This window comes from Ictalurus furcatus, chromosome 6 (assembly GCF_023375685.1).
Source record: "Ictalurus furcatus strain D&B chromosome 6, Billie_1.0, whole genome shotgun sequence".
Classification (NCBI taxonomy): Eukaryota; Metazoa; Chordata; class Actinopteri; order Siluriformes; family Ictaluridae; genus Ictalurus; species Ictalurus furcatus.
This window is the reverse complement of record NC_071260.1, coordinates 2,104,238-2,128,986: the sequence shown is the minus strand read 5'-3', so window position 1 is coordinate 2,128,986 and position 24,749 is coordinate 2,104,238. Positions and strand designations below refer to the sequence as shown.

Sequence of the window (24,749 nt, the reverse complement as noted above, 5' to 3'; positions counted from 1 at the left end):
TCTATTATTATTATTGACTTGGAGAACTTCTTCTGCGGTCAGCGATCTATGTTTATCACATAATACTTCTGCAGTCTGACTTGATCGATTTGCCAAGATGCCCATAATGTGATTGTTATCACCACTAAGTTTATCACTGGAATGTGTACAGAAAGCAAAATCAATACAAACACAGATAACTAGAAAAAAAATAATAATATACAAACAGAAATCACTTTATCTGTTCAGGCCAGTTTTGCGGCGAGGAATCAAATCGAATGCAATGCAAAATGTAATTATTCCCCGCTGTCATGTGTTTCATGAACCTAGTCGTTTATTTGCTTTGAAATCTGGGGCTGATAACGCCACAATTCTCTGAAATTCTAATAATAAATTCCCATTATCTGTTTCTCTACAATGGCACGCTGCTCGTTTAATAGGCATGCACTATCTCCTGGCCTTTCCTTAAGTGGAGGATATTCGGGGAGGGAAAAAAAAGAGAAAGATATTATTTCGCAGAAGAGGGGTCTGTTTCACTGGTAATGAGGACAGGACATCATTGTTTTGTTTTGTTTTGTTGTTGTTGTTTTCTTGAAAATAAATGGTAAAAACATTATGTTCGGTAGTTCTTTTAAAGCCCCCTTTTTAACCACTATGCTGTTGAATTTGCAGTTCCGATTGTTCACAAGGTGTTTATTACCTCTCTTTATACCACGGCCTGTTCGATTGCTCGATTCTGATTGGTCAGAAGGTGTGCATTACAGTATTTTTGGAATAACAGTACATGTAGTTCCGGCTGTAACATGAACAACAGGTTTATATCGATGCACTCGCTCTAATACATTATTGTTTCTATAGTCCCTGCTGAAAAACAACAATAAAAACCATCACAGAAATTCTAATGGTTTCCACTACGAATACCATTACAAGCCATCAGTTAACCATTAAAACCAGGTCCTTAATGGGATCCACTAGACACAAACATGCCACCAATAGAAGGCAACAAATTAGCAGTAGAGACACACAGAGACTATTGTAGTTTCCATTATAGTGAATACAACTCCCATTATAACCATTACAAATTCTACGAGGGTTTCTGATGTTCTGGGGGGGGGGGGGTTTCAGCAGGGGTAACGGCTCATATATGGGGATGTGTAATCTAATGCTAACAATACATGGATTTAAAAAATGGGTTATTTTTTTACAAAGTAATCAATACAAAGTAAATAATGGTTGATGTGGTGAAGTTTTTTTGTTAGGAGACATTTATTTAACATTTATGTGGGGTTGTAAGCGCACATCGTAAGTCTCGATGACTCTGTTTTTTTTTTTTCCATTTTCTTTGCTAGAACAGGAAGTAACTCCTCTCTCGGACGTACTACTATAGGAAAATAATATACTTCTGGGGGGTAAGAGTAACTCTGAGTCATAGCAGTAACTCTGGGGGGTAACTAACTCTGGTGGTAACCGTATCTCTGGAGGATAATTAACTCTAGTGGTAAGAGTAACTCTGGGGGGTAAGTGTAACTCTGGGGTGGGGGGGTAATAGTAACTCTGGGCGTTAACAGTAACACTGGGGCGGTAACAGTAACTCTGGAGGGTAACTAACTCTGGGTGTGAACAGTAATTCTGAGTGGTAGCAGTAACTCTGGAGGGTAACTAACTCTGGTGGTAACAGTAACTCTGGTGGTAACAGTAACTCTGGAGGGTAACTAACTCTGAGTGGTAGCAGTAACTCTGGAGGGTAACTAACTCTGGGCAGTAACAGTAACTCTCGAGGGTAACTAACTCTGAGTGGTAGCAGTAACTCTGGAGGGTAACTAACTCTGGTGGTAACAGTAACTCTGGTGGTAACAGTAACTCTGGAGGGTAACTAACTCTGGGCGGTAACAGTTACTCTGGAGGGTAACTAACTCTGAGTGGTAACAGTAACTCTGGAGGGTAACTAACTCTGGGCGGTAACAGTAACTCTGGAGGGTAACTAACTCTGGGCAGTAACAGTAACTTTGGAGGGTAACTAACTCTGGGCGGTAACAGTAACTCTGGAGGGTAACTAACTCTGGGCAGTAACAGTAACTCTGGAGGGTAACTAACTCTGAGTGGTAGCAGTAACTCTGGAGGGTAACTAACTCTGGGTAGTAAGAGTAACTCTGGAGGGTAACTAACTCTGAGTGGTAGCAGTAACTCTGGAGGGTAACTAACTCTGGTGGTAACAGTAACTCTGGTGGTAACAGTAACTCTGGAGGGTAACTAACTCTGGGTGGTAACAGTAACTCTGGAGGGTAACTAACTCTGGGCAGTAACAGTAACTTTGGAGGGTAACTAACTCTGGGCGGTAACAGTAACTCTGGAGGGTAACTAACTCTGGGCGGTAACAGTAACTCTGGAGGGTAACTAACTCTGGGCGGTAACAGTAACTCTGGAGGGTAACTAACTCTGGGGGGTAACAGTAACTCTGGAGGGTAACTAACTCTGGGTAGTAAGAGTAACTCTGGAGGGTAACTAACTCTGGGTAGTAACAGTAACTCTGGAGGGTAACTAACTCTGGGCGGTAACAGTAACTCTGGAGGGTAACTAACTCTGGGGGGGTAACAGTAACTCTGGAGGGTAACTAACTCTGGGCAGTAACAGTAACTCTGGAGGGTAACTAACTCTGGGTAGTAAGAGTAACTCTGGAGGGTAACTAGCTCTGAGTGGTAGCAGTAACTCTGGAGGGTAACTAACTCTGGGGGGTAACAGTAACTCTGGGCAGTAACAGTAACTCTGGAGGGTAACTAACTCTGGGGGGTAACAGCTTCATCACACCACTCCACTGTTGATTATTTTCCTATAACAGCTGGGCATGGTGTGTTTTATTCTTTATTTTTCACATTCAGAAACACGTATATGATATTTTATCATGTTCTCACCTCTGTAGCTGCGAGAGCAGGCCGCTCCAGTCAGATAGATTTCCCTCTGCTGAGAGAGACAGGTTGAAGTGCTCCACCAGGCCTTGTGACAGATGCTGCATGCTCAGAGACTCATTAAGACTGGCTGAGTAAAACGCCTCCAGAGAGCCCACAATCTCCGCAACTATGGCATCCACCCACTGAGGATCCGTACCCTGTGTATAACATGCACGACAATTATAATCCAAAATGATTTGAGGGAAAGTCTGAAAAATGGAGTAAACGTGTATATACAGTGCAGCATAGTGGCCAAACTCTGCTATTACACCAAAATGATTTGATTCATTTCTTGTAGTTAGGATGACTAAGTTGTTCCCAAAATGTAACTCTAAACAGATAACTGATCTAAACCTACAGAGATATTTATAAAGGCATTTTCCAACACATATCTGAGTTATGTGGCAGATCTTTGTGGAGATACGTTTGTGTCATGGCGCAAGAACCTTTTGATAAATGACTTTGTAGCTCAGTGAACATCGGGTGTGTGAACAAGAGCGTGATGTGAGTCACCACAGGAATACCACAACACTGGCGATGATGTCATAGTTGTATATTATTCTCTGGACTTTACATAATATAAGTTTGAGTTCACAGATTAGCTTTTTTTTAAAAAAATAATACAATAAAGTAAGTTAAATGAAATTTTCTGTGAGATTTTTTTTAACCTAAAATCTATTTGTATATGTCTATACTTACAGTGCCGTCCACTAATATTGGCACCCTTGGTAAAAGGCTGTGGAAAACTGTGTTATGTAACCTTTAGATCTTTTGTTCAGAAAATTCACGAAAATACTCTGCTCTCATGGATATCAAACAATTGCAAACACAACACAGGTTTATCATTTAAAAAAAAAAACCCGTCTTTGTAAATATAGGTGTGCAACAATTATTGGCACCCTTTTAGTCAATACTTTGTGCTGCGTCGCTTTGCCAAGATACCAGCTCTGAGTCTTCTCCTATAACGCCTGATGAGGTTGGAGAATACATGGTGAGGGATCTGAGAGCGTTCCTCCATACAGAATCTCTCCAGATCCTTCACATTTCGAGGTCCACGCTGGTGGACTCTCCTCTTCAGTTCACCCCACAGGTTTTCTATGGGGTTCAGGTCAGGGAACTGGGATGGTCATGGCAGGACCTTGATTTTGTGGTCAGTAAACCATTTTTGTGTTGATTTTGATGTATGTTTTGGATCATTGTCCTGCTGGAAAATCCAACCACGGCCCATTTGAAGCTTTCTGTCAGAGGCAGTCAGGTTTTCATTTAATATCTGTTGATATTTGATAGAGTCCATGATGCCATGTATCCTAACAAAATGTCCAGGTCCTCTGGCAGAAAAACAGCCCCAAAACATTAAAGATCCCCCTCCATATTTAACCGTGGGCATGAGGTACTTTTCCACGTGTGTGTGTGTGTGTGTGTGTGCTCTTAAGACTCACTGTTATATTGTGGACTGCTGGCTGATAATCGGAGGTGTGGTACATGTCGAGTAGTGGAACGAGACGATTGTTGCACCAGACTGTAAACACACTGCTGTTCAGATTTGCTGCCTCAGCGACCTGTTCCCAGAGATCACCCACTGCTGTGCAATTCAGCATTTCACTGCTCACAGGAGCCTGCAGGGGTCACCACATCATCATCATCATCATCATCATCATCAATCATCATGGTTTTGAGTGTAACAAGCCCTTCTTTCATGTTTCTCTTCTAGTCCCGTCTCCACCCACTGTCCCTTTATTGTTGTGCTACCTGACTGTCTTCACCTGTTCCATGTTTGGTCCTTCATTACGTTGTCTATTTATCCCCTCTAATATCTAAATACCTTTGTGAAGTCTTCTCATGCTTTGTATTAACTTGAAGTCTCTGACAGTAGTGCAGCTCTAAATCGCAGCTTTAAAATTAACGCGCTTGTTACGATACGTTATCGTTTCTATAGTAACAGCTCATTCACAGGGACGTGAGGAATCTAAATGTAATAATAAACAGATTTAAAATGTTTTTTTGTTTTTTTTTTTAAAGTTGATACGGTGACGTTTTCTGTGTGGAGACGTTTCTGACACGGGAAAGTCTACGGATGTTGCGTTTCGCGATAACGTGCTGCGTTTTTGTCTCGTTAGGACAACGTGACAGAATACAGTGGCAGTTTATAGCTGCTATGTAAGTAATACCAGGAACTAAAAAAAGATATTTCAGGACATGCTTTTATAGGAAACTAATCAACAACTCGGTGGCTGCAGTCACGCCGCTTCATCGCACCACCCTGTCGTGATGATTTTCTTATAACAGCATGACGTGGAGTGTTTTCTACACGTTTTGTCTATTCTCATGTTGTGGAAGCGTGACTACTGCGAACGTGGCTATAAAAAGAACTGACGGCACACGTGGACTGAATAGTTTGCTCTAAAGAATATCACTGTGATCTCAAAGGTCCAGGTCTAGACAGTGTGCCAGTATAATATAATAGCTGGTGATAATGAAGTCCTGTCTGGTACAATGAAGGACTAAGGTTACTGAAGTTCATGTTTTAAATTCTTTACACATGTCACGTGAAAGCCTGTTATGGATGGCTTATTTGACTTTTCAGGCCGTTCTCTTTAACAAAAATACTCGTGAAGAAAACACAGTACGAGAAAGGAATGCAGGTCAAACCTGTTGGGTCGCTTCTACAGTGGACTGGAAAGCGTAAAGCAGTGTGTCAGTCATGTGAGGGACATCGCTGGCGTTCACGAGCGCGAAAACATCCGACAACACACCCGAGAGACTGGAGAAGAGCTCTGATGGCAGAAAAGACAAGATTTCAGTCTCACGAAATGTGAACGAACCATGACTAACCCGAAAAAATCGCAGCAAGTCATCAAGATTTAAGAGCGTCACTGATTTTTATTTTGTGCTAATTTTACACCACAGGACAACTGGATTCTGGATTTCGATTGGTCAGAAGGTGTTGATTGATTTTCTGTAACAGTAAAGCGCAGGTTTATATCGATACGCTCGTCCGTTCTAGTCCATTATCGTTTCTATAGTGACGGCTCGTTCGCAGGTTCACACGTCGCTGGTGGTCACGCCATCTGATCATTCATTTTCTGTAAGGAGATGTTTATTTAACATGGTTAACGTAGTAATGTTTACATAAGATTTATGGAAGGAGTCTCCAGTGTCAGCACTTTGCAACAGTCAGAGGGAAAGCTGTAACGCTGTCAAGTTTTCCAACAGAGCTCAAATTTATTTTATTAACATCGAGAGAGAGAGAGGGGGAAAGAAAAAGGGCGGGAATGAGTGTTTATAGCTGCTATAACATAAGGGAGAACAAGAACTAACTTGTTTCACAACTTTTAAATGTAACTGTAAACGGATAAAAAAAAACTACAAAGTGTATATTCTTTAATATTTGTTTTAATTGGTAAATTGCTGTAGTGTAAAAGGAATAAAACACTTTGGAATGTGCCGGTTTTAGGAAAATGATCAGCGTCGGGGGTGATAAGGGTAACGCCGCTTCATCACACCACCCTGTGTTGATTATTTTCCTATAGCAGCACAACACTGAGTGTTTTATTATTAGTTTAGCAATTTTTAGTCAGGGATTGAATGCACATCGGTCTGAAAAAGCTTCAATTAATGTGTGATCCCTTCGTCAACGTTACTTACTTGAGCGTTTGTTAATGTTAACAATGCTATGCAGTCAATGACATTAAATAAGAGAAGTTTAATGTAGTGTAAAGCAGCACTGTGAGGAAAGTGCTGAGGAAAACATGGACAGACTACATAAACCAATGAATTACTGCGTATTAATCAAGCTCTTAATGTTCGAGTCTTTATGTCGTGTCGTGTTCGTGACAGGCGTTGTCTTATCTCACCGCTTTGAACTTGCACGCTTTGCACCATGGATGCCGTGACATTCCTGATGACGTCTAGCGCGAAAGGCAGAGTGTCCCGTGCGGGCGTGGCCATCAGGTTTGACAGGAGAGCAGTCGTCATATGTTGGAGCCTGGTGAGTAAACACAACGGGGACGGATTATTGAGTCATCCGCATGTAGGGTAGCATGTGACCAGATTGTTCATAGTTTACCTCTGGAACGTGAGCTGGTCAGGTGTCCCTGAGAAGATCTGGACGAGTATTGGGACGTATTCGGTTAGAGTCTGAGCAGATTCAGGGGCCAAACCCATTTCCTGGTTGTCCATGAGGAATGGGAGAATTAAATCACGGAGATCGGCAAGCTTTGGCAGAAAAAAAAAAAAAAAAGAGGTTAAATGACTATGAGGGGGAAAGAAAACATGCATATACTGTAATTAATACTGTTTTAACATGTACTTTACACCACAGCCCTGTCCAAGGCTCAATTCTGATTGGTCAGAAGGTGTTAATTAATTATCTATAACAGCAGTTCTGACAGTAGCGCAGATTACTGTTTCTATAGTAACATCTCATTCACAGGGACGTGGACGTGTTTGCATAAACTGATTGAATCGACTGTTGATGTGGCTGTAATTTGATGTTTATGTAACATTTATGGAATGAGTCTCCAGTTCCAGCATGTTGTAGGAGGCAGAGGTAAAGCTGTATAAAGTTGTTGTTTTTTTGTTTTGTTTTGTTTTTTGGAAATAATTTACTTTGTGGTGGTAACACTAACTCCACTCCATCACATCACCCTGTTTTGGATTATTTTCCTATAATAAAAGTCCTTTATTCCTTGCGTACGTATTATCATGCTGCATACAAGTTCAAGTGTTTTTTTCTTTTTTTTACTTTTTAGATTTTAGGTGGTATATTTCTTGATGAATCTGCCAACAAAAACATTCTGTTAAGCCACACACGACGGTGTTACATGGACATGCCAGCTCAGTGACTCATGGTCTGTAATGTTGAGCAACAACAGTGTGAACCACATGATGATGACTAAACACATTTCTGCTCTCTGTAAAAGGAAAAATAAACAGATCGGCCTCACCTGTTGTGTAACGTTATCGGCGTTGTCGAGATTTAGGTCTGCAATGCTGGCCCACAAACTCGTGTTTTCTGAGTGAAATGAATGTACAAACAGTGATAAGTGATGAGTCACAATAACATACGGAGCATATTCAGATAGGGCGTTGAATTAAAAAAAAATAAAAAACAAGGAACAAACATCCTAAAATGTAGAGTTAAGTGCAAAAAGTTGCGTTTTCTTTTGGTTCATGGATTTAAAAAAAAAAGAAAGTGCTTGAAAACTCTATTTTAGGTCAAATATGCCTAATTGAGCTTCCATTCCAGCAAACAAACAAAAATAAATAATCAATCAATAATCATATTCCCAAAAAGTTCAAAGGGAATTGTGGGTATATTCTGTTAAATGAAAACGAGCCAAATCATAACAATCAACAACAAATTATTTTAAAATAACGTGATACAAATGTCACGTTCATTTATTTGTTTGTTGGTTTGTTTGTTTACTATATAAGTCTTATTTTATTTTTGCCAGGACCACTTTGTTTTCCAGACCTTATCTGAAGGACATATGCTTCTCAGAGGAAATGAAAGGAAAACACTATTATTATTATTATTAGAGAATAATTATTACAATTATTAGAGAATTTATTTATCTATTTGAGAGTAGAATTTTTTTCCAAAAGGTTTTTTTTTTTACTATCAATATCTTCTACCATTTTGATATTTGTGATAATAAATGAACAAGTAAATAATAAATCTGAGTGAAACCTAACATCTAAATTCAAATTATGTGATTGTATTCTTGACATGACAACAAAAAGAAAAAAAGCAGTGTAAACCTTTATCTATCTATTTGTTTGGTTGGTTGGTCGTTTATCTGTTTGGTTGGTCAGTCATTTGTTTGTTTAGTTGGTTGGTTGTTTGCTCGCTTGCTTAGTCGTTTGGTTGGTTGGTTGGTCAGCCATTTGTTTGTTTGGTTGGTTGGTCAGTCATTTGTTTGGTTGGTTGGTTGGTCATTTGTCTGTTTGGTCGGTTGTTTGTTTGGTTGCTTGCTCGCTTACTTGGTCATTTGTTTGTTTGTTTGTTTGGTTGGTTGGTCAGTCATTTGTTTGTTTGCTTGCTTGCTTGGTCTTGTTTGTTTGTTTGGTTGGTTGGTCATTTGTCTATTTGTTTGGTTGGTTATTTGTTTGTTTGCTTGCTTGGTCATTTGTTTGTTTGGTTGGTCATTTGTTTGTGTTTGTCAGGACCAACTCAAAATCTCAAACTGCAAACTGATGCTGTTTTTATTATTTTGTTTGTTTGATCGTTTGTTAATATAAACACACTATTTTGGACCACCATTTTGGATCATTTTGATAATAAAGGAACACGTCAATGAATCCTAACCATCTTCATTGGACTATTCATATTGTCCTAAGGGTGTGCAAACTTTTGCACTCAACTGTATTTAATTTTAATACATGTAACAAAACTTGATAGATTTATACTGAAAGAACATGCCTTGCTTGGGGTTTAGAATATAGTTTGTGATGTTCAGTATGGAGGAAATGTAGGTGTTGGCTGTGCTGTTGGAAGGCAAAGAATTCTGGATTTCCTCCATCATCGCCACAATGCTGTAACAGAAATATTTACATTCAGATATACAAACTTAATTGCATTTAAATCCGTTCCTATTGCATTCACTGCTTGCTAAATATATTGTAAACAAATTCTGCTGTTCATTAGTAGAAACAAAAGTTTGAAAACGTTTTCCTAATTTGTGGTAAATCATAACACTTAACTTTACCCCTGTGTCATAAGATTGACATAATAATGTCATAAACATGTCATTAAAGATGGCATGAATTTGTCATGACAGCTAATGCCCAGTGATATACTCTGTCGAATATAGCACCGTGAAAAATGAGCATAATTGTCATTTGGACCTTGATATTTTGGACAAACATCATTGGACACAAGACTGACATAACCATGTAATATCACTGGACATAAACTGTAATGACAAACCCCTGCCATTGTTTGATAAACATTCCAAGTGTTAAAAGGATCCGTCATAAAGTCAGGCACAGAACAATGCCTCCGTGACAGCAGATGACAATTGTCATAATATGTTTATGATATGTTTGTCAGTCTTGATGATGAACAGGCCAAATTCGGGCCATTACTTGTAAAATGAAAGTCAACAACTTCCAGCAAACACCTAACTAAGATATAGCCATCACGTGTAAGTCTTAATTCGTTAAACATTTGTAAGGCAAATTAAGTATCATGGGAAATATTTCCTTTGTCAAAATATTTCATTAAAACTAGAATTAGATCGTAATGTTTTTTTTTCTAAGCAGGCTAATTAATGTACTTACACTTCATTCCACTGGGAAGGTTGACCTGGGTTCGACAGAGTGTTCATATATGATATGAGGCTCTGGATGCTAGGAGTCAACACTTCAGCAGAATCTGGAGCAATGGCACTGATAAAGCTTTCTGTCTTGTGTGCAACTTCTATCATGAGCTCTTGAGCTTGAGAATAGCTGATATTAGGGCTCAGCAGCAGTTGAAGTGAGTTGTAGAGAACGTTAACAATATTATCATCTGTGTAGGTTGTATCAGTGTAATTGAACATATTCTCCAAGATCACTCTTAGAGAATCCATGATGGCTTCAGTGAAGTTTTCACTCTGGAGACCGGTGTCTGTCTGGCCCAGCTGCAAGGTGTAGTTCAGAGACTGTAAGACTTGCTCGGCTTTGTTGATATAGACCTGCTCCTCTGGTGAAAGCAGTGGAGCCAAGGCCTGAATCAGCTGTTCAAGGTCCATAGCTGGAGTGGCGAAATCAGTCAAATTATTGTTCCACTGGAATATTTTGCTGAATGCAAGTGTAATTTGCGGGTTTGTGATCCAACTTTGCATCAGGTTGAAGTAGTTTTGGATCTCAGCTTCAATACCAGCAGGCAAACTTGTGTTAGTCTGCAAACCCAAGGAATCATAAAAGGTCTGCTGAAGATCGAGGTTCAGCTTTATCAACTGTAGTTCGCCTTGCATTAGAGATACTATTGCATTATTGATTAGGTTCAGATCTTCGTCATTTAGTGGAGTTTGGATGTGGCCAGTTAAGTCCTGGATCTGATTGGACACCAGTGTGGAGAAATTTGAGTGAGCAGTATTGATTGTGGCCATCATTTCTGTCATGTGGATAAATGAGTATAGAATCTCTCTGAACATGCTGTCACTTGTGGCATTCTCCAGGTTATGTAGGTACCACATGATGATTTCAGTATACATCTTCTGAGCATAGGACTGCTGTGTCATCAGTGTAGAATTGATCATGTAGTAAGGGTAGCGGTATTCATCATCAAATACCATCTTTAAAAGGCCCTCCAGTGTATCAAGCTCCATTTTTATCAAGGTCACATTTTCCACATTGAGATTTTCAAGGTTCAGTCTGATACTGTCCAGAATTACTTCTAAGACTTCATCTGTCGTTGCAAGTGGAGCAGACTCTAGGCTAGAAATGTTCCTAAGCTTCATTGCTTCATCATACACCATATTTAAAGTGGATGTAAGGCTTGTCTGGAAGCCTTCAAACATGGGTATGGCCTGAAGGAAACCAATTAACCCCTCAATAATCTGCATGGTGCATTCTGGTATTGTGGAACCTATATGAGATACTGGGTCCTGGAGCAGAGGGTTCAGGCATTGTGAGATGTTGACGAGCTCCATGAGCTTTGAAAGTAGCATAGGAAGGGAAGACGCTTCTGAAAGATGTGTGAACTGTTCTAAATCAAATGTGGTGAGGTTCAAGGCTTGGAGCATGTCTTGAATGTCATCCATGCTGAGATTGGTTGAGCCAGACAACTGCTCAAGAAGATAGATCATATTACTGACATTGTCCATCGTATATGCAGAAGATTCTGACATGTTCCGTGGTAGGAGAAGGGAAAGAATATGACCAGCAACTGAAAAAGTCATATTGCTCTCGATGGGCATCGTGGTGAAATTGCCACCTTCTCCCGCTGCCATCATTTCATCAAGCAAAGGTAGTATCTGGAAAAGCTGTGAAACATTAGACAGGCAGTCTTGACCACTAGCTGCACACAATGCCAAATCTCCAAACAGAGCATGTGTGCGATTGAGAAAACCTTCTAAATGGATTTGTTGCTCAGGAGCCAAGAGTTCTCCAAGTTTACGCAAGATGTCATGCAACACTGCAAACTGTCGCTCACTGTGAAGCATCTGAATTGACTCTGGGCTCAGCAGATGGAGGATGTTCATAACCACAGAGTTGAGTTGAGTATAGTTCGAGCCCCCTGACAAGAATTCTTCTGTCACTCCAGGCAAATCAGTATCTAGGCTAGAAATATTGAACAATTCCTTTGCCTTATCAAACACCATATTAAGAATGGATGTAGAATCTGTATGGATGTCTTCCAACATGGGTATGGCCTGAAGGAAACCAATTAGCCCCTCAATAATCTGCATGGTGCATTCTGGTATTGTGGAACCTATATGAGATGCTTGGTCCTGGAACAGAGGGTTCAGGCATTGTGAGATGTTGACGAGCTCCATGAGCTTCGAAAGTAGCAGAGGAAGGGAAGACGCTTCTGAAAGATGTGTGAACTGTTCTAAATCAAAAGTGGTGAGGGTCAAGGCTTGGAGCATGTCTTGAATGTCATTGATGCTGAGATTGGTTGAGCCAGACAACTGCTCGATGAGAGAGATGATCTTACTGACATTGTCCATCATATATGCAGAAGATTCTGACATGTTCCGTGGTAGGAGAAGGGAAAGAATATGACCAGCAACAGAAAAAGTCATATTGCTCTCGATGGGCATCATGGTGAAATTGCCACCTTCTCCCGCTGCCATCATTTCATCAAGCAAAGGTAGTATCTGGAAAAGCTGTGAAACGTTAGACAGGCAGTCTTGACCACTAGCTGCACACAATGCCAAATCTCCAAACAGAGCATGTGTGCGATTGAGAAAACCTTCTAAATGGATTTGTTGCTCAGGAGCCAAGAGTTCTCCAAGTTTACGCAAGATGTCATGCAACACTGCAAACTGTCGCTCACTGTGAAGCATCTGAATTGACTCTGGGCTCAGCAGATGGAGGATGTTCATAACCACAGAGTTGAGTTGAGTATAGTTCGAGCCCCCTGACAAGAATTCTTCTGTCACTCCAGGCAAATCAGTATCTAGGCTAGAAATATTGAACAATTCCTTTGCCTTATCAAACACCATATTAAGAATGGATGTAGAATCTGTATGGATGTCTTCCAACATGGGTATGGCCTGAAGGAAACCAATTAGCCCCTCAATAATCTGCATGGTGCATTCTGGTATTGTGGAACCTATATGAGATGCTTGGTCCTGGAACAGAGGGTTCAGGCATCGTGAGATGTTGACGAGCTCCGTGAGCTTTGAAAGTAGCAGAGGAAGGGAAGACGCTTCTGAAAGATGTGTGAACTGTTCTAAATCAAAAGTGGTGAGGGTCAAGGCTTGGAGCATGTCTTGAATGTCATTGATGCTGAGATTGGTTGAGCCAGACAACTGCTCGATGAGAGAGATGATCTTACTGACATTGTCCATCATATATGCAGAAGATTCTGACATGTTCCGTGGTAGGAGAAGGGAAAGAATATGACCAGCAACAGAAAAAGTCATATTGCTCTCGATGGGCATCGTGGTGATATTGCCACCTTCTCCCGCTGCCATCATTTCATCAAGCAAAGGTAGTATCTGGAAAAGCTGTGAAACGTTAGACAGGCAGTCTTGACCACTAGCTGCACACAATGCCAAATCTCCAAACAGAGCATGTGTGCGATTGAGAAAACCTTCTAAATGGATTTGTTGCTCAGGAGCCAAGAGTTCTCCAAGTTTACGCAAGATGTCATGCAACACTGCAAACTGTTGCTCACTGTGAAGCATCTGAATTGACTCTGGGCTCAGCAGATGGAGGATGTTCATAACCACAGAGTTGAGTTGAGTATAGTTCGAGCCCCCTGACAAGAATTCTTCTGTCACTCCAGGCAAATCAGTATCTAGGCTAGAAATATTGAATAATTCCTTTGCCTTATCAAACACCATATTAAGAATGGATGTAGAATCTGTATGGATGTCTTCCAACATGGGTATGGCCTGAAGGAAACCAATTAGCCCCTCAATAATCTGCATGGTGCATTCTGGTATTGTGGAACCTATATGAGATGCTTGGTCCTGGAACAGAGGGTTCAGGCATTGTGAGATGTTGACGAGCTCCATGAGCTTTGAAAGTAGCAGAGGAAGGGAAGACGCTTCTGAAAGATGTGTGAACTGTTCTAAATCAAATGTGGTGAGGTTCAAGGCTTGGAGCATGTCTTGAATGTCATTGATGCTGAGATTGGTTGAGCCAGACAACTGCTCAAGAAGATAGATCATATTACTGACATTGTCCATTGTATATGCAGAAGATTCTGACATGTTCCGTGGTAGGAGAAGGGAAAGAATATGACCAGCAACAGAAAAAGTCATGTTGCTCTCAATGGGCATCGTGGTGAAATTGCCACCTTCTCCCGCTGCCATCATTTCATCAAGCAAAGGTAGTATCTGGAAAAGCTGTGAAATGTTAGACAGGCAGTCTTGACCACTAGCTGCACACAATGCCAAATCTCCAAACAGAGCATTTGTATGGTTGAGAACACGCTCTAATTGGATCTGGTTCTCAGGAGCCAAGAGTTCTCCAAGTTCATGCAAGATGTCACACAGAACTGCAAACTTTCGGTCACTGTGAAGCATCTGAATAGACTCTGGGCTCAACAGATGGAGGATGTTCATAACCACAGAGTTGGGTTGACTGTAGTTCAAGCCTCCTGACCAGAGAACCCCTAACTGTCCCAGGCCAAAGGATTCCAAAGTGCCATTCAACATGGCAAGCAAGCTGTCTTCATCTCGCTCATCAGTGGGTGGGATATTCAAGAGAAACTGTAGATTCTGGTTGACCATATCAGTGAGGCTCAATGAGAGGTTCTGCGATGATCCACCAGTGCTGCTCAGGAACTCCTGTAGATGATTCATGTAGGTGTCCATCATGATGCCTTTCAGCAGGGACTCTGCTCCCTGGATAGGTCTAAATGCAGTGCAAAATATCAAAAATATGTCTTAATTTTAACACATACCAGTGTTGCATATATACATTACAAATTCCAATGTTGATTAGTTATTACAACCAAATAAATGTGGTGATGATGCTGTTGCTGAAATACCTTAAATAAATAAAATACCACTGTATTGTACAGTAGAGGGATTTAAACTTCTCCTACCTCAGAAGTGCAGCTGGATTCTCATTGATTTCCTGGAGTAGAGATCCAACCACTGGAATAAATCCCTCCCACGTAAATCCAATATTACAGATAGTATCATTTGGGGTAAAAGTGCCTGGGTAAAGGAGTAAAGGAATGATTTTTTTTTTTTTAAAAAAAGCTAAATGCATAACTCACCAACCTGGCCTTAAGAACTTGAAAGCTCTTCTCACACTTCTTGGTCCACTAGCTTTATCTAGAAGTGTTTTTCTTCTTCTTGAATAAAGTAGCATTTGTATAATAAAGTTTCAAGAGGCTATATGATGAACACAACCGGAACTGAAGATTGACAGAAGTTCACAGTGTACCTGTGTTGTGCTAAATATACTATCAGGATGTCTCAAATACTTTGTGTTACAATTTCCTAGAATCTGTAGCCAAGCTACAATCAGTCACCTCTTTTCCTCGGCATAAACGACAAGGTTTTTAGCCCCGATCTTATCCGTGATCTGCCATTTCAAAATCAGCAGCACATTTTTTTTTAGGATGGGCACTCCATCAGAACCCTGTGTTTGCTCAAGTGGTGTTGGAGAGTAAACAAGTCGATCTTAAACCTTTCAATCTTGCTCGGGATCGATCTGATGCCTCCCAAGATTTAAAAACATTTTGATCTGTAGTGTGAGCTTGTCATCAAGGCCAGTCACTGACCTAAAGAGACAATAGCTAATTAAAAGGCTGTGCACAGTTGATGGAAGACAGGCTGGTAGAACTCTGGTAAATGCATGAGTGCCTTTAACTGCCTTTAATTGACTATAACTAGACTGGCAAAGAGAAGATTCTGAGTTTCTCCGAGTCCTTGTCTGTGATGAAAGATGGAAAAAATGTCTAGCGTCAGACTTGTTTATGTACGCAACATCATGACAGGATTGTGTCGATTTTTTTTTTTTTGCATTGCCATGCTGTGACAAAACTTATTATGCTATGTGTATGATACTCTGCTTTTCCCTTGATGTCATGGTGTTCTGATCCAGGAAAGCTGGAGTCCAAAACAGTATGATGAATTTTCTGCTTAACACACCTGCAAAACCTGGAAAATAACCGAAGAGTGGAAGCAGGTGTCTGTGAGCTGGGAAAATTACCAAACTGTGTCGGACTCCATCCGGCTAAAATCGGGCGACACGCTGGGAGCTCGCTTTCTGAAATATGTTAAGATTTTATAAGTAGCGCCCGGCTTTTGGAAAGACGTGCTACTAATATAAAACGCATAAAGGTGTGATGTTGAATAATGGCTATATACCTACTGCTGGGATTGTTAGTGCATTAAACTCCCAAGAGCCATTAGTAGGTCTAGATTAATGTTCTGCACTCTCAAGTCTATAAACCTTGTAGATACTGAATAATCCTTTAGGATGAATATCATTTAAGGGATTAAAAGTACTTTGTAGGTAGATAAACCGCATCTACGTGTAGCTAATTATTAATCATTGACGGTGAGCACATTATCCGAGATAAAGATCACTCACAGTTTGGTGGTGCGGTGATATTAGGTTGGAAGGTCATGATCCAGTATGCCAGTTGGAAGTACGGCTCCATGGTTGACCACTGACTGCTGTTCTGAAGTATTGACCCCATCGTTGCAAACTCCTCCAAACCACTGGAAGGCAAACATCAGAATGTGATATAGTGCTGATAAATAACACACATTGCAGCAAAATATAAAGAGTCTTGACAGCAAAATCCTTACAGTGTTTCACCACAACACTTTTCCCAACCTGTTTAGAAGAATCTCGGACCAGTCGACGGTTGAGTTATGTGGGATTTGACTGAAAAGTTTTCCTTGGACGAGCTCAACAACCTCCTTGACGGAGTCACTGAACTGTAGTGCAGTGCTGTATAACCGGTGCCATTCAGTCAGGATCATAGCAGGTGTGACATTGTACACCAAAGTGCCGTCAAACACACTGGATACCTCATTCAGCTGCAAGTTAAATAAATAAGAAAAATAAAACTCACACAGCAGGAAATATACAGACCAGATCGTGCACATTGCAATGAAATTATTCTTCTAAAAAAAAAAAGAATTGTGTGTTCATTCAGTTAATGGTTTATTCAGTTAATGAGTTCTACTTTTCCTCCACTATACAATCACTAAATCATTCTGCTTGGTCTAAATTCAGCTCAACGGACCTATCTTTAGTGGATGGTATTTATGGAGATGATGGTGGCTTAGCATGTAAAGCCTTGATGCTTTGCTACCGTTTACAAATTTGAGTTTAAATCCAAGCAAGTTGCCACTTTAAGGCCATTGAGTACGGTTCTAACCCTCAGCTGTACGTCGCATTAGATAAAGCTGTTGGCCAACGGAATAAACAAAAACAAAAGTGTGTATATTATTCACTGTATGTACCTTCTGCCCCACGTCCAACCAAGGTTCCTCGTTATCCACTCCGGTTTCATTCTGTACGAGAGACCACATGGTGGTCTGAAGATTCTCTCGATTGTGCAGCAGTGGTTGGACATATGCTGGAAAACAGAGAGCATAATCGTACACAGAAGTGATATTTGTTTGATTCTACGAAGATTAGGTATTTAAATACCTAGCTGTGTCTCCATTACTGCCGTGGCAAACCGCATGGTGGAATAAGTTCCCATCAAGAGAGTTTGAATGTAATCCCAGCTTGGCGTTCCACTCAGCCATCCCATCACTGTATTACCGACGCCTAGGAATCTATACAGAGACCGTAAGTGTAGAAAGGACGGAAATGAGTGCGCATTTATATTGTTTTTTTTCCTTGCTGGTACATTTATATTATGACTAAATCAAATGTAGAGCAAGACACTGTAAAAACAAACGAGTGAGCAATTCTAGATTATGACGAATACCCAAGGCTCCAGGGGTCGTACATTTTCCGAGTACACCTGATCTAACGTGATGCTTTCCTTTCTAAAGTGATGAAAGCCTATGCAGAGAACTCGGAAGAGAACAGGCCCACAGAATCAACCGTTACGTCTAGAAGATTATGGGTTCGTCTCGTTTCAAAGTTCCTTCCTCATGTTGTCTCGGGGAGTTTTTCCTTGCCACTGTTGCTTCTGGATCGCTCGTTAGGGATCTCGACCTGCATTCAGATTCCTGTTTGGCTGCTTTATTTGTGGGGTCATTTTTACTTTTGAACTGAAAAATGGCCACGGTAAGCACTTTATCCTGGTCAGGGTCTCCTTAGATCCAGAACACTGGGTGTGAGGCTGGAATACACCTTGCATGGGAAACCAGTCCATCATAGGGCAACATGAGCACATATTCACACCTAGAGGAAATATTAGAGGCACCATTCCACCTACTGGCATGTTTTTGGGAGGTCGGAGGAAACCGGTGAACCCAGAGGAAACCGATGTGGACACGGGAAGAACGTGCAAAATCACTCCACACAGCCCATAATGCTGGAGATGGCAAGCAACAACGCTACCCGCGGTATCATCATGCCAGCACAACATAACATAAGCTCCATGTTACCCCAGATTTCTATTCGAGTCTAGTAAATGAGACAGGTAGCAACATGGGAATGTTTCCCTCCACACTCTGCCTGGTTGATATATACTTGTAATACTCGTTCTTGTGGCGATAACAGGCAGGGATCGTGTGATAGTAGAGCGGCCTACGTTTTGAAAAATCACTTTGAAGTGCACTTCAAACGGCATTACATTTAACCTGTAAAGGATGCAGCCTTCGTAAAGGATTAGTGCATAGTCATGATGGATCAGGGCAAGGATCAGATTCAAGGATCTCTCATCTAAACATCATAAATATCAAAATAAATATCACTTGGGAGCGTACAGTTGTTCCTGCAGTGTCTCTGGCTGGCTGTCTCTGTTCTCGAAGTCTGTATTTGGTCCGCCCTGGAAATAGCCTCCAAATAATTTACCCAGAGTGTCTTTAGCAAAGGCCAGATCTGCTGGAGAAGTTGCAGACCGACTCCAGGCCAACAGCACCTGTTAATAAAACGCCTCACATGACTAAGACAGCTTTCAACCAAATTCAAAAATTATCTGAGCTGGCATTTCTGTTCGACTATCAACTCCTAAACAGACAGTTAAAGCAAAATAGAAAAAAAACCAAAACATACTTTTATTCTAAATCATCAACGATCAAAACACTTTATTTGAAAAGGAACTCAGCATCGCATGCAACCTTTCTAAAGCCATGCTCGAAGACTTACACCAGGCTTCAAATATAAAAACCCATGACCTTACACTGTTTGAAGCAATATAAATCATTCATTAACATTGCATAAAAGTCTGATTTTAAAAAGAACATTTCTCAAAATGATTATTTGGTGTAGTATTTAAAACGAACAGTAGCATTTCTTCTGTTGTTGCTTAGTATCTTTTATAATAATAAGAACGATTCTTGAAATGATTACTTGGTATTTTAAATAATAAGAATTTGAGTTTGTAGTATTGTGCGCTAAGGGAGAACTAGCTACTAGGCAGGACGTGGCACTGACTAAATAGGAAAAAGAAACTGGGATTAAAAATAATTTTAAAATACTAATTCAAGATTTGAATTAGATGCAATAATTTCAAAATATGGAAAAAAGACTTGAACCAGATTACACACTAAACTAGTGCTTTAGTAAGAATAATAATAATAATGTTAATGAAATTGAGCCGGTGACGAAGAGAACTCTTTCACCCTGGTGTGTAAACACACTCTCTGTCTTCTATTAGAGAGCCAGTAGCTTGCTTAACAAAAATTTGAATTGAATTTTAAAGGATGTGTACCTGCAGAGCAACTTTCTCTTGGTCTATCCATTCATACATTATGTCGACTTGCTGGCTGTCACAGAAAGACCTGCTGGTACACACGGACTCGGAGAAGGCGCTTCTGTTGAACAATACGAGCACCTGAGGAAGACGAAAAAGTCAAAAAGTGAGTACGTTTTCAGTAGTCGGTTAGGCGGGTTGCCAGATCTGTGGAAGAATTAAGGTTACTTCTGACTTTTAAGTGTACAGCATATTTGCACAAATTTAGAGTAATAATACTATTTATGCAAATAGTAAATATTTGGCAATAGTAATTATTTATATGTTTCTCTATCTATCTATCTGTCTGTCTGTCTGTCTGTCAAAAGCAGCTGTATTTTTTACAGTAATTTATTTCCTCCATTGTCGTATAAAATGATATAACTGCTAGAAAGATATTACTATAAAGATACGACAATTATAAAGTTATTACTGTAAAGTTAGTAAAAAAAATCACTGTAAAGTTACATCTGTAATGTAAAATTATCAGTTTATTAATAGTAAATTTCATTACTATAAAGGTACTAAAATTGTGCTAAAAATTGTGCTGTAAAATTAACAAAATTGTACTTTGTTGTTATTAATGTAATGTTACAAAAACAGTACTAAAAAAGTCATTACTGTAAAGTTACTAAAGCAGTCATATAACATTACTGCTGTAAAGTTACTAAAACAGTCATCTACAGTAAAGTCATTACTGTAAAGTTATTAAAGCAGTCATATTACTGTAAAGTTACTAAAGCAGTCATATACAGTAAAGTTGTTACTGTCAAGTTACTAAAACAGTCATATACAGAAAAGTTATTACTGTAAAGTTACTAAAGCAGTCATATAACATTACTGCTGTAAAGTTACATTACTGTAAAGTTACTAAAGCAGTCATATAACATTACTGCTGTAAAGTTACATTACTGTAAAGTTACTAAAGCAGTCATATAACATTACTGTAAAGTTACTAAAGCAGTCATATAACATTACTACTGTAAAGTTACTAAAGCAGTCATATACAGTAAAGTTGTTACTGTCAAGTTACTAAAACAGTCATATACAGTAAAGTTGTTACTGTCAAGTTACTAAAGCAGTCGTATAACATTACTGCTGTAAAGTTACTAAAGCAGTCATATAACATTACTGTAAAGTTACTAAAGCAGTCATATAACATTACTGTAAAGTTACTAAAGCAGTCATATACAGTAAAGTTGTTACTGTCAAGTTACTAAAACAGTCATATAACATTACTGTAAAGTTACTAAAGCAGTCATATAACATTACTACTGTAAAGTTACTAAAGCAGTCATATACAGTAAAGTTGTTACTGTCAAGTTACTAAAACAGTCATATACAGTAAAGTTATTACTGTAAAGTTACTAAAGCAGTCATATAAAGTTATTACTGTGAGGTTACTAACACCGTATTACAGTTATTCATGTAAGGTTACCACAATGGCACTATAATTTTATTATTGTAAAGATGAATACAGTAAGATAAAGTGCATTTACAATAATAACTGAATTGATACTACGGTTAAGTAACAGTACTGTATATTTACAGATTTCCTGTAGTAAATGTTGCAGTTACAATTTTTACAGAAGATCTGTTTATAGGATAAACATGCCACTGCAGTGTCACTGATGTTTATTGACAGTGTTTTGTACCTTATCCAGAGGGATCTGCAGGTCTTGGATCAGTGTGGCCATGTCAGGGCTAATTAGAGACATGTTGGACGGCACCAGTACATCAACCAGGGAGATGTTAACATCTGTGTGGCGTTGAAAAAGTAAACAAGTACGAAATCACACACAATGAAATAAACAGGTGGATGTTCTTCTAATATATATATATATATGCTGGTAGTAGTACCTTTGTGTAGTATTACATTAGCTAGGTTTTGGTCATTGATCCTGTAATATACCACAATTTCTGTACTTAACAGGAACGACATGGATTTTATTTATTGCTATTGTACCAGTCAGAGCTGACTTTCTGATATGTAGAGAATGCTAACTATAAATTTATCAAAATTTCAAGGTTACTAAACCAATACCACAATTGATTACTATAAAGTTAATAAAATGGTACTATAACGTTGCTAAAGTAAAGATACTAAAACTGTGCTATAAGATTATTATTGTAAAGTTTGTAAAATGCAACTCTAAAGTTCTTACTGTAGTTACTTAACCGGTACGACAAAGTTATTGTTAAAGTTACTAAAACAGACCTATAAAGTTACTATTATTACTAAAACAGAGCAGTTAAGTTTTACTATAAAGTTACTAATAACTTACTGTAAAGTTAGTAAAATGCTACTAGAAAGTTATTACTGTGGTTGTTAAAACTGTACTATAATATATTCATACCCTTTCTAACATGTCCAAGCTTGTATCACATATCACATTTTGGCTAAATGATGCAGGTTACTATGGAAACTCGGACTTTAGACAAGAACGATTACACCCACAGGTTCATATTACAGTTCTTAAAGCCACACAATAGATCAGCGCATCACTCTAGTGTTCTGTTTCCTTTGTGTTTCCTTGCACGCAGTTACAAAACTCCTGCAGGCTCTGTGTAATTTTTTTATATGACCAGTTTCAGCAAACAGAGACCATCTCACAGACTGTGAAAAGCACATACTTCTGCCCTCCCAGGTCTGGAGGTAGTTGAGGAGCTCGATGCCTTCATCGATGATGGGGTTTAGCATGTCCATTGAAGCGTTAGCCTGCTGAGAGCTGCTCTGAATTGAGTTCCAGGCCCTACGGATAAGCAAGAGAGAAAACACTGTGATTGATTATGTCCAGGAGATGAATTTGATGAGGGCCAATACTTTTTGCAGGGTGACAGATGGGATATAGTGAGTAATTACTACATGGCAGGTGTAAATGAGTTACTCACTTCAGTTCCTTCAGTCTGTCGGAGATAGCCATGATCCTCTCCTGATCTGTGGATTTCAGGAAGACATCTGGCAACCCCAACAGGAAGTCCCACAGCGGCGATTGTGTCTGAAGCTTGTTTATCGTTTCCACGGACATCTCGACTACCTCGATGACTTTCGCTGGATCTTGCAGCACCAACTGTGTCATTAACTGTCGATACACATACACACGTTTGTCTTTCTATCCTTATAAGTACATTCCACTGACATAAATATTAATACAAATCATTCCTTCTATGTCCACAAGTAACTCTAACCCTAACATTAACCTCAGTAACCAAAAGGAAACCTGTATTACTATCCTTCACATTTGGCTCCAAAAAAAAACATAAGTAACGGTCAGAGCACGATATAGAAATTCGAATGCAAAATAATTGGATGCGCTGGATCAAGTGCTATTTTATAATCTGCTGAATAATGACCGTGGAAGCCAGATTGTTAAATGAAACCAAAGTTTAAATAAGGGGGCCTACCAAATACTAAGAAACTCTGACAATCATGTAAATCTTTAAAACATTCTACTTTTCACTCCGGTTGTTGTCAGTAATATAAATCATTGTACTGAATTAGAAAAGAATGCAAAGTAGAAGCTTTTTCACCGGCGCTCTCGGACGTTTTGACGACCTGTTACATTTATTTCAATGCTCACCAGCTTCAAATTCATACATCATCGTATTAAGAAAAGAAAAAAAATCCTTTTCCAGTCTACATTTTCAATAAACCAAGTTTTCTGGTTTAAAGGCACTATTGAAACGGTTGCATGACCCAACTCTGAATACAAGGAACTTTCTTTGTGTAAATATTGACATAACTTTCAAACGTAAAATGCCCACTATGAATACAGCCCGTAATCCACTTAGCTAAGAAAATTCAAAGAGAATGACGTGTCTGAAAATACTTTGACTTTCTGCAATGTTTTTATTGCACAATATGCATCATCTATAAGGACAATGAAGCCTATTGTCCGTTCTGTTTTGTTTAAAGGGAGCGTAACTGCATATTTTAGGTGGAGCTTTGACTGAGTGGGAGTTTTGTTTTGTTGACTGTCATGTCTGTTCAAATGCAAACCACTATAGAGCAAAATAAACCAAAAAAAAACTATTACAGTACTTTAATGGATTTGTTTTTTTTTACATTCAATTTCGCAGTTATGCTTCCATATAAAAAGCGCACAGCTTAGTGAGTTTCTGACTCTTGTTTAATTAAACAAACTCCTATGCGTTTACGCATTTGAACGTGATTCATTGACTTTATACAAGTCATTCGATCGAATCCATAGCTCGGCAATTTATCTGGATAACTGCCCTTTTTTTTTTGGTTAAAAACAATTTGCCTATGAGTTTTATTTAGCCTTAGTCTTTATAAATGAGTTACAAATCATAAAGTTTTATAAAATCATCTTAATCTGAGGCTCATCTCGAGGACGTTTTTTTTTAATGGATAGAATTCTGAATGAACTTTAACGTGAGCTGTAAGGATAAGCAGATGAATCAGCTTATCCTTCAAACCGCAGGTACCGATTATTGATTGGTTTATTTTTTTAGGAGAGCACATCAAATTAACAAAAATGTCGTTATTTTATCAATTCAACGATTCAAAATGGCAAATGAAACGTGTGATAAAACGGGTGGGAATTGGCCACGGCTAAAATTACGGAGAAAATCAGGAGGGGGTAAATAAATAAATAAATAATAGAATGTGCTGGATCAAGTGCTATTTTATACTGGAAGCCATCTTGTTAAATTAAACCACATTTACATTGGTTACTATAATAATTACAACTATCACTATTCATGCAGCAAGATGCTGAAAATATCTTTCAATGCGTCTTTTAGTCTCTCTTTTTTTTCTTTTTCTTTTTTTAAATTCTTTACGTTGAATAGTATTATATATGACAGCA

General features: G+C 39.1%; 3 protein-coding genes across 3 annotated transcripts in view; all 3 read right to left on the bottom strand.

Annotated features, from left to right (window-relative positions):
- The window catches only part of LOC128608480 (glucosylceramide transporter ABCA12-like), a 57,409-nt gene extending 52,659 nt beyond the window's left edge, over positions 1 to 4,750 (bottom strand). Inside the window, exons 1-2 of the mRNA XM_053626215.1 lie at positions 4,364 to 4,750; positions 2,889 to 3,082 (exon numbers count right to left, since the gene is read on the bottom strand). Of these exons, the coding sequence (XP_053482190.1) occupies positions 2,889 to 3,082; positions 4,364 to 4,522 (353 nt within the window). The 5' untranslated portion in view covers positions 4,523 to 4,750. The remainder of the gene's footprint in view (positions 1 to 2,888; positions 3,083 to 4,363) is intronic.
- A 2,033-nt stretch (positions 4,751 to 6,783) lies between these two features.
- On the bottom strand, positions 6,784 to 10,537 carry LOC128608481 (uncharacterized). The gene is made up of 4 exons (XM_053626216.1): positions 10,209 to 10,537; positions 9,349 to 9,461; positions 7,871 to 7,938; positions 6,784 to 7,139 (listed from the first exon to the last, which is right to left on the bottom strand). Exons 1-4 carry the CDS (start codon positions 10,496 to 10,498, stop codon positions 6,987 to 6,989), a joined length of 624 nt encoding a protein of 207 aa, XP_053482191.1. The 5' UTR covers positions 10,499 to 10,537; the 3' UTR covers positions 6,784 to 6,986.
- A 388-nt stretch (positions 10,538 to 10,925) lies between these two features.
- Positions 10,926 to 24,749, bottom strand: part of LOC128609332 (uncharacterized) — a 32,518-nt gene continuing 18,694 nt past the window's right edge. Inside the window, exons 8-19 of the mRNA XM_053627865.1 lie at positions 22,810 to 23,000; positions 22,552 to 22,670; positions 21,573 to 21,676; positions 19,897 to 20,019; positions 18,950 to 19,104; positions 17,715 to 17,845; positions 17,525 to 17,640; positions 16,890 to 17,095; positions 16,641 to 16,771; positions 15,139 to 15,253; positions 11,074 to 14,945; positions 10,926 to 10,966 (exon numbers count right to left, since the gene is read on the bottom strand). Coding sequence (XP_053483840.1) covers positions 10,926 to 10,966; positions 11,074 to 14,945; positions 15,139 to 15,253; positions 16,641 to 16,771; positions 16,890 to 17,095; positions 17,525 to 17,640; positions 17,715 to 17,845; positions 18,950 to 19,104; positions 19,897 to 20,019; positions 21,573 to 21,676; positions 22,552 to 22,670; positions 22,810 to 23,000 — 5,304 coding nt within the window. The remainder of the gene's footprint in view (positions 10,967 to 11,073; positions 14,946 to 15,138; positions 15,254 to 16,640; positions 16,772 to 16,889; positions 17,096 to 17,524; positions 17,641 to 17,714; positions 17,846 to 18,949; positions 19,105 to 19,896; positions 20,020 to 21,572; positions 21,677 to 22,551; positions 22,671 to 22,809; positions 23,001 to 24,749) is intronic.

Excerpts from the sequence above, each read along its gene's own strand:
- LOC128608481 (XM_053626216.1), bottom strand. The coding sequence starts at position 10,498 with ATGGATTCTCTAAGAGTGATCTTGGAGAATATGTTCAATTACACTGAT. Across the intron at positions 7,939-9,348 it reads TATTCTAAACCCCAAGCAAG|AAAACACGAGTTTGTGGGCC; the intron begins GCATGTTCTTTC and ends CATTTCACTCAG. Across the intron at positions 7,140-7,870 it reads CCGATAACGTTACACAACAG|CTTGCCGATCTCCGTGATTT; the intron begins GTGAGGCCGATC and ends TTTCTGCCAAAG.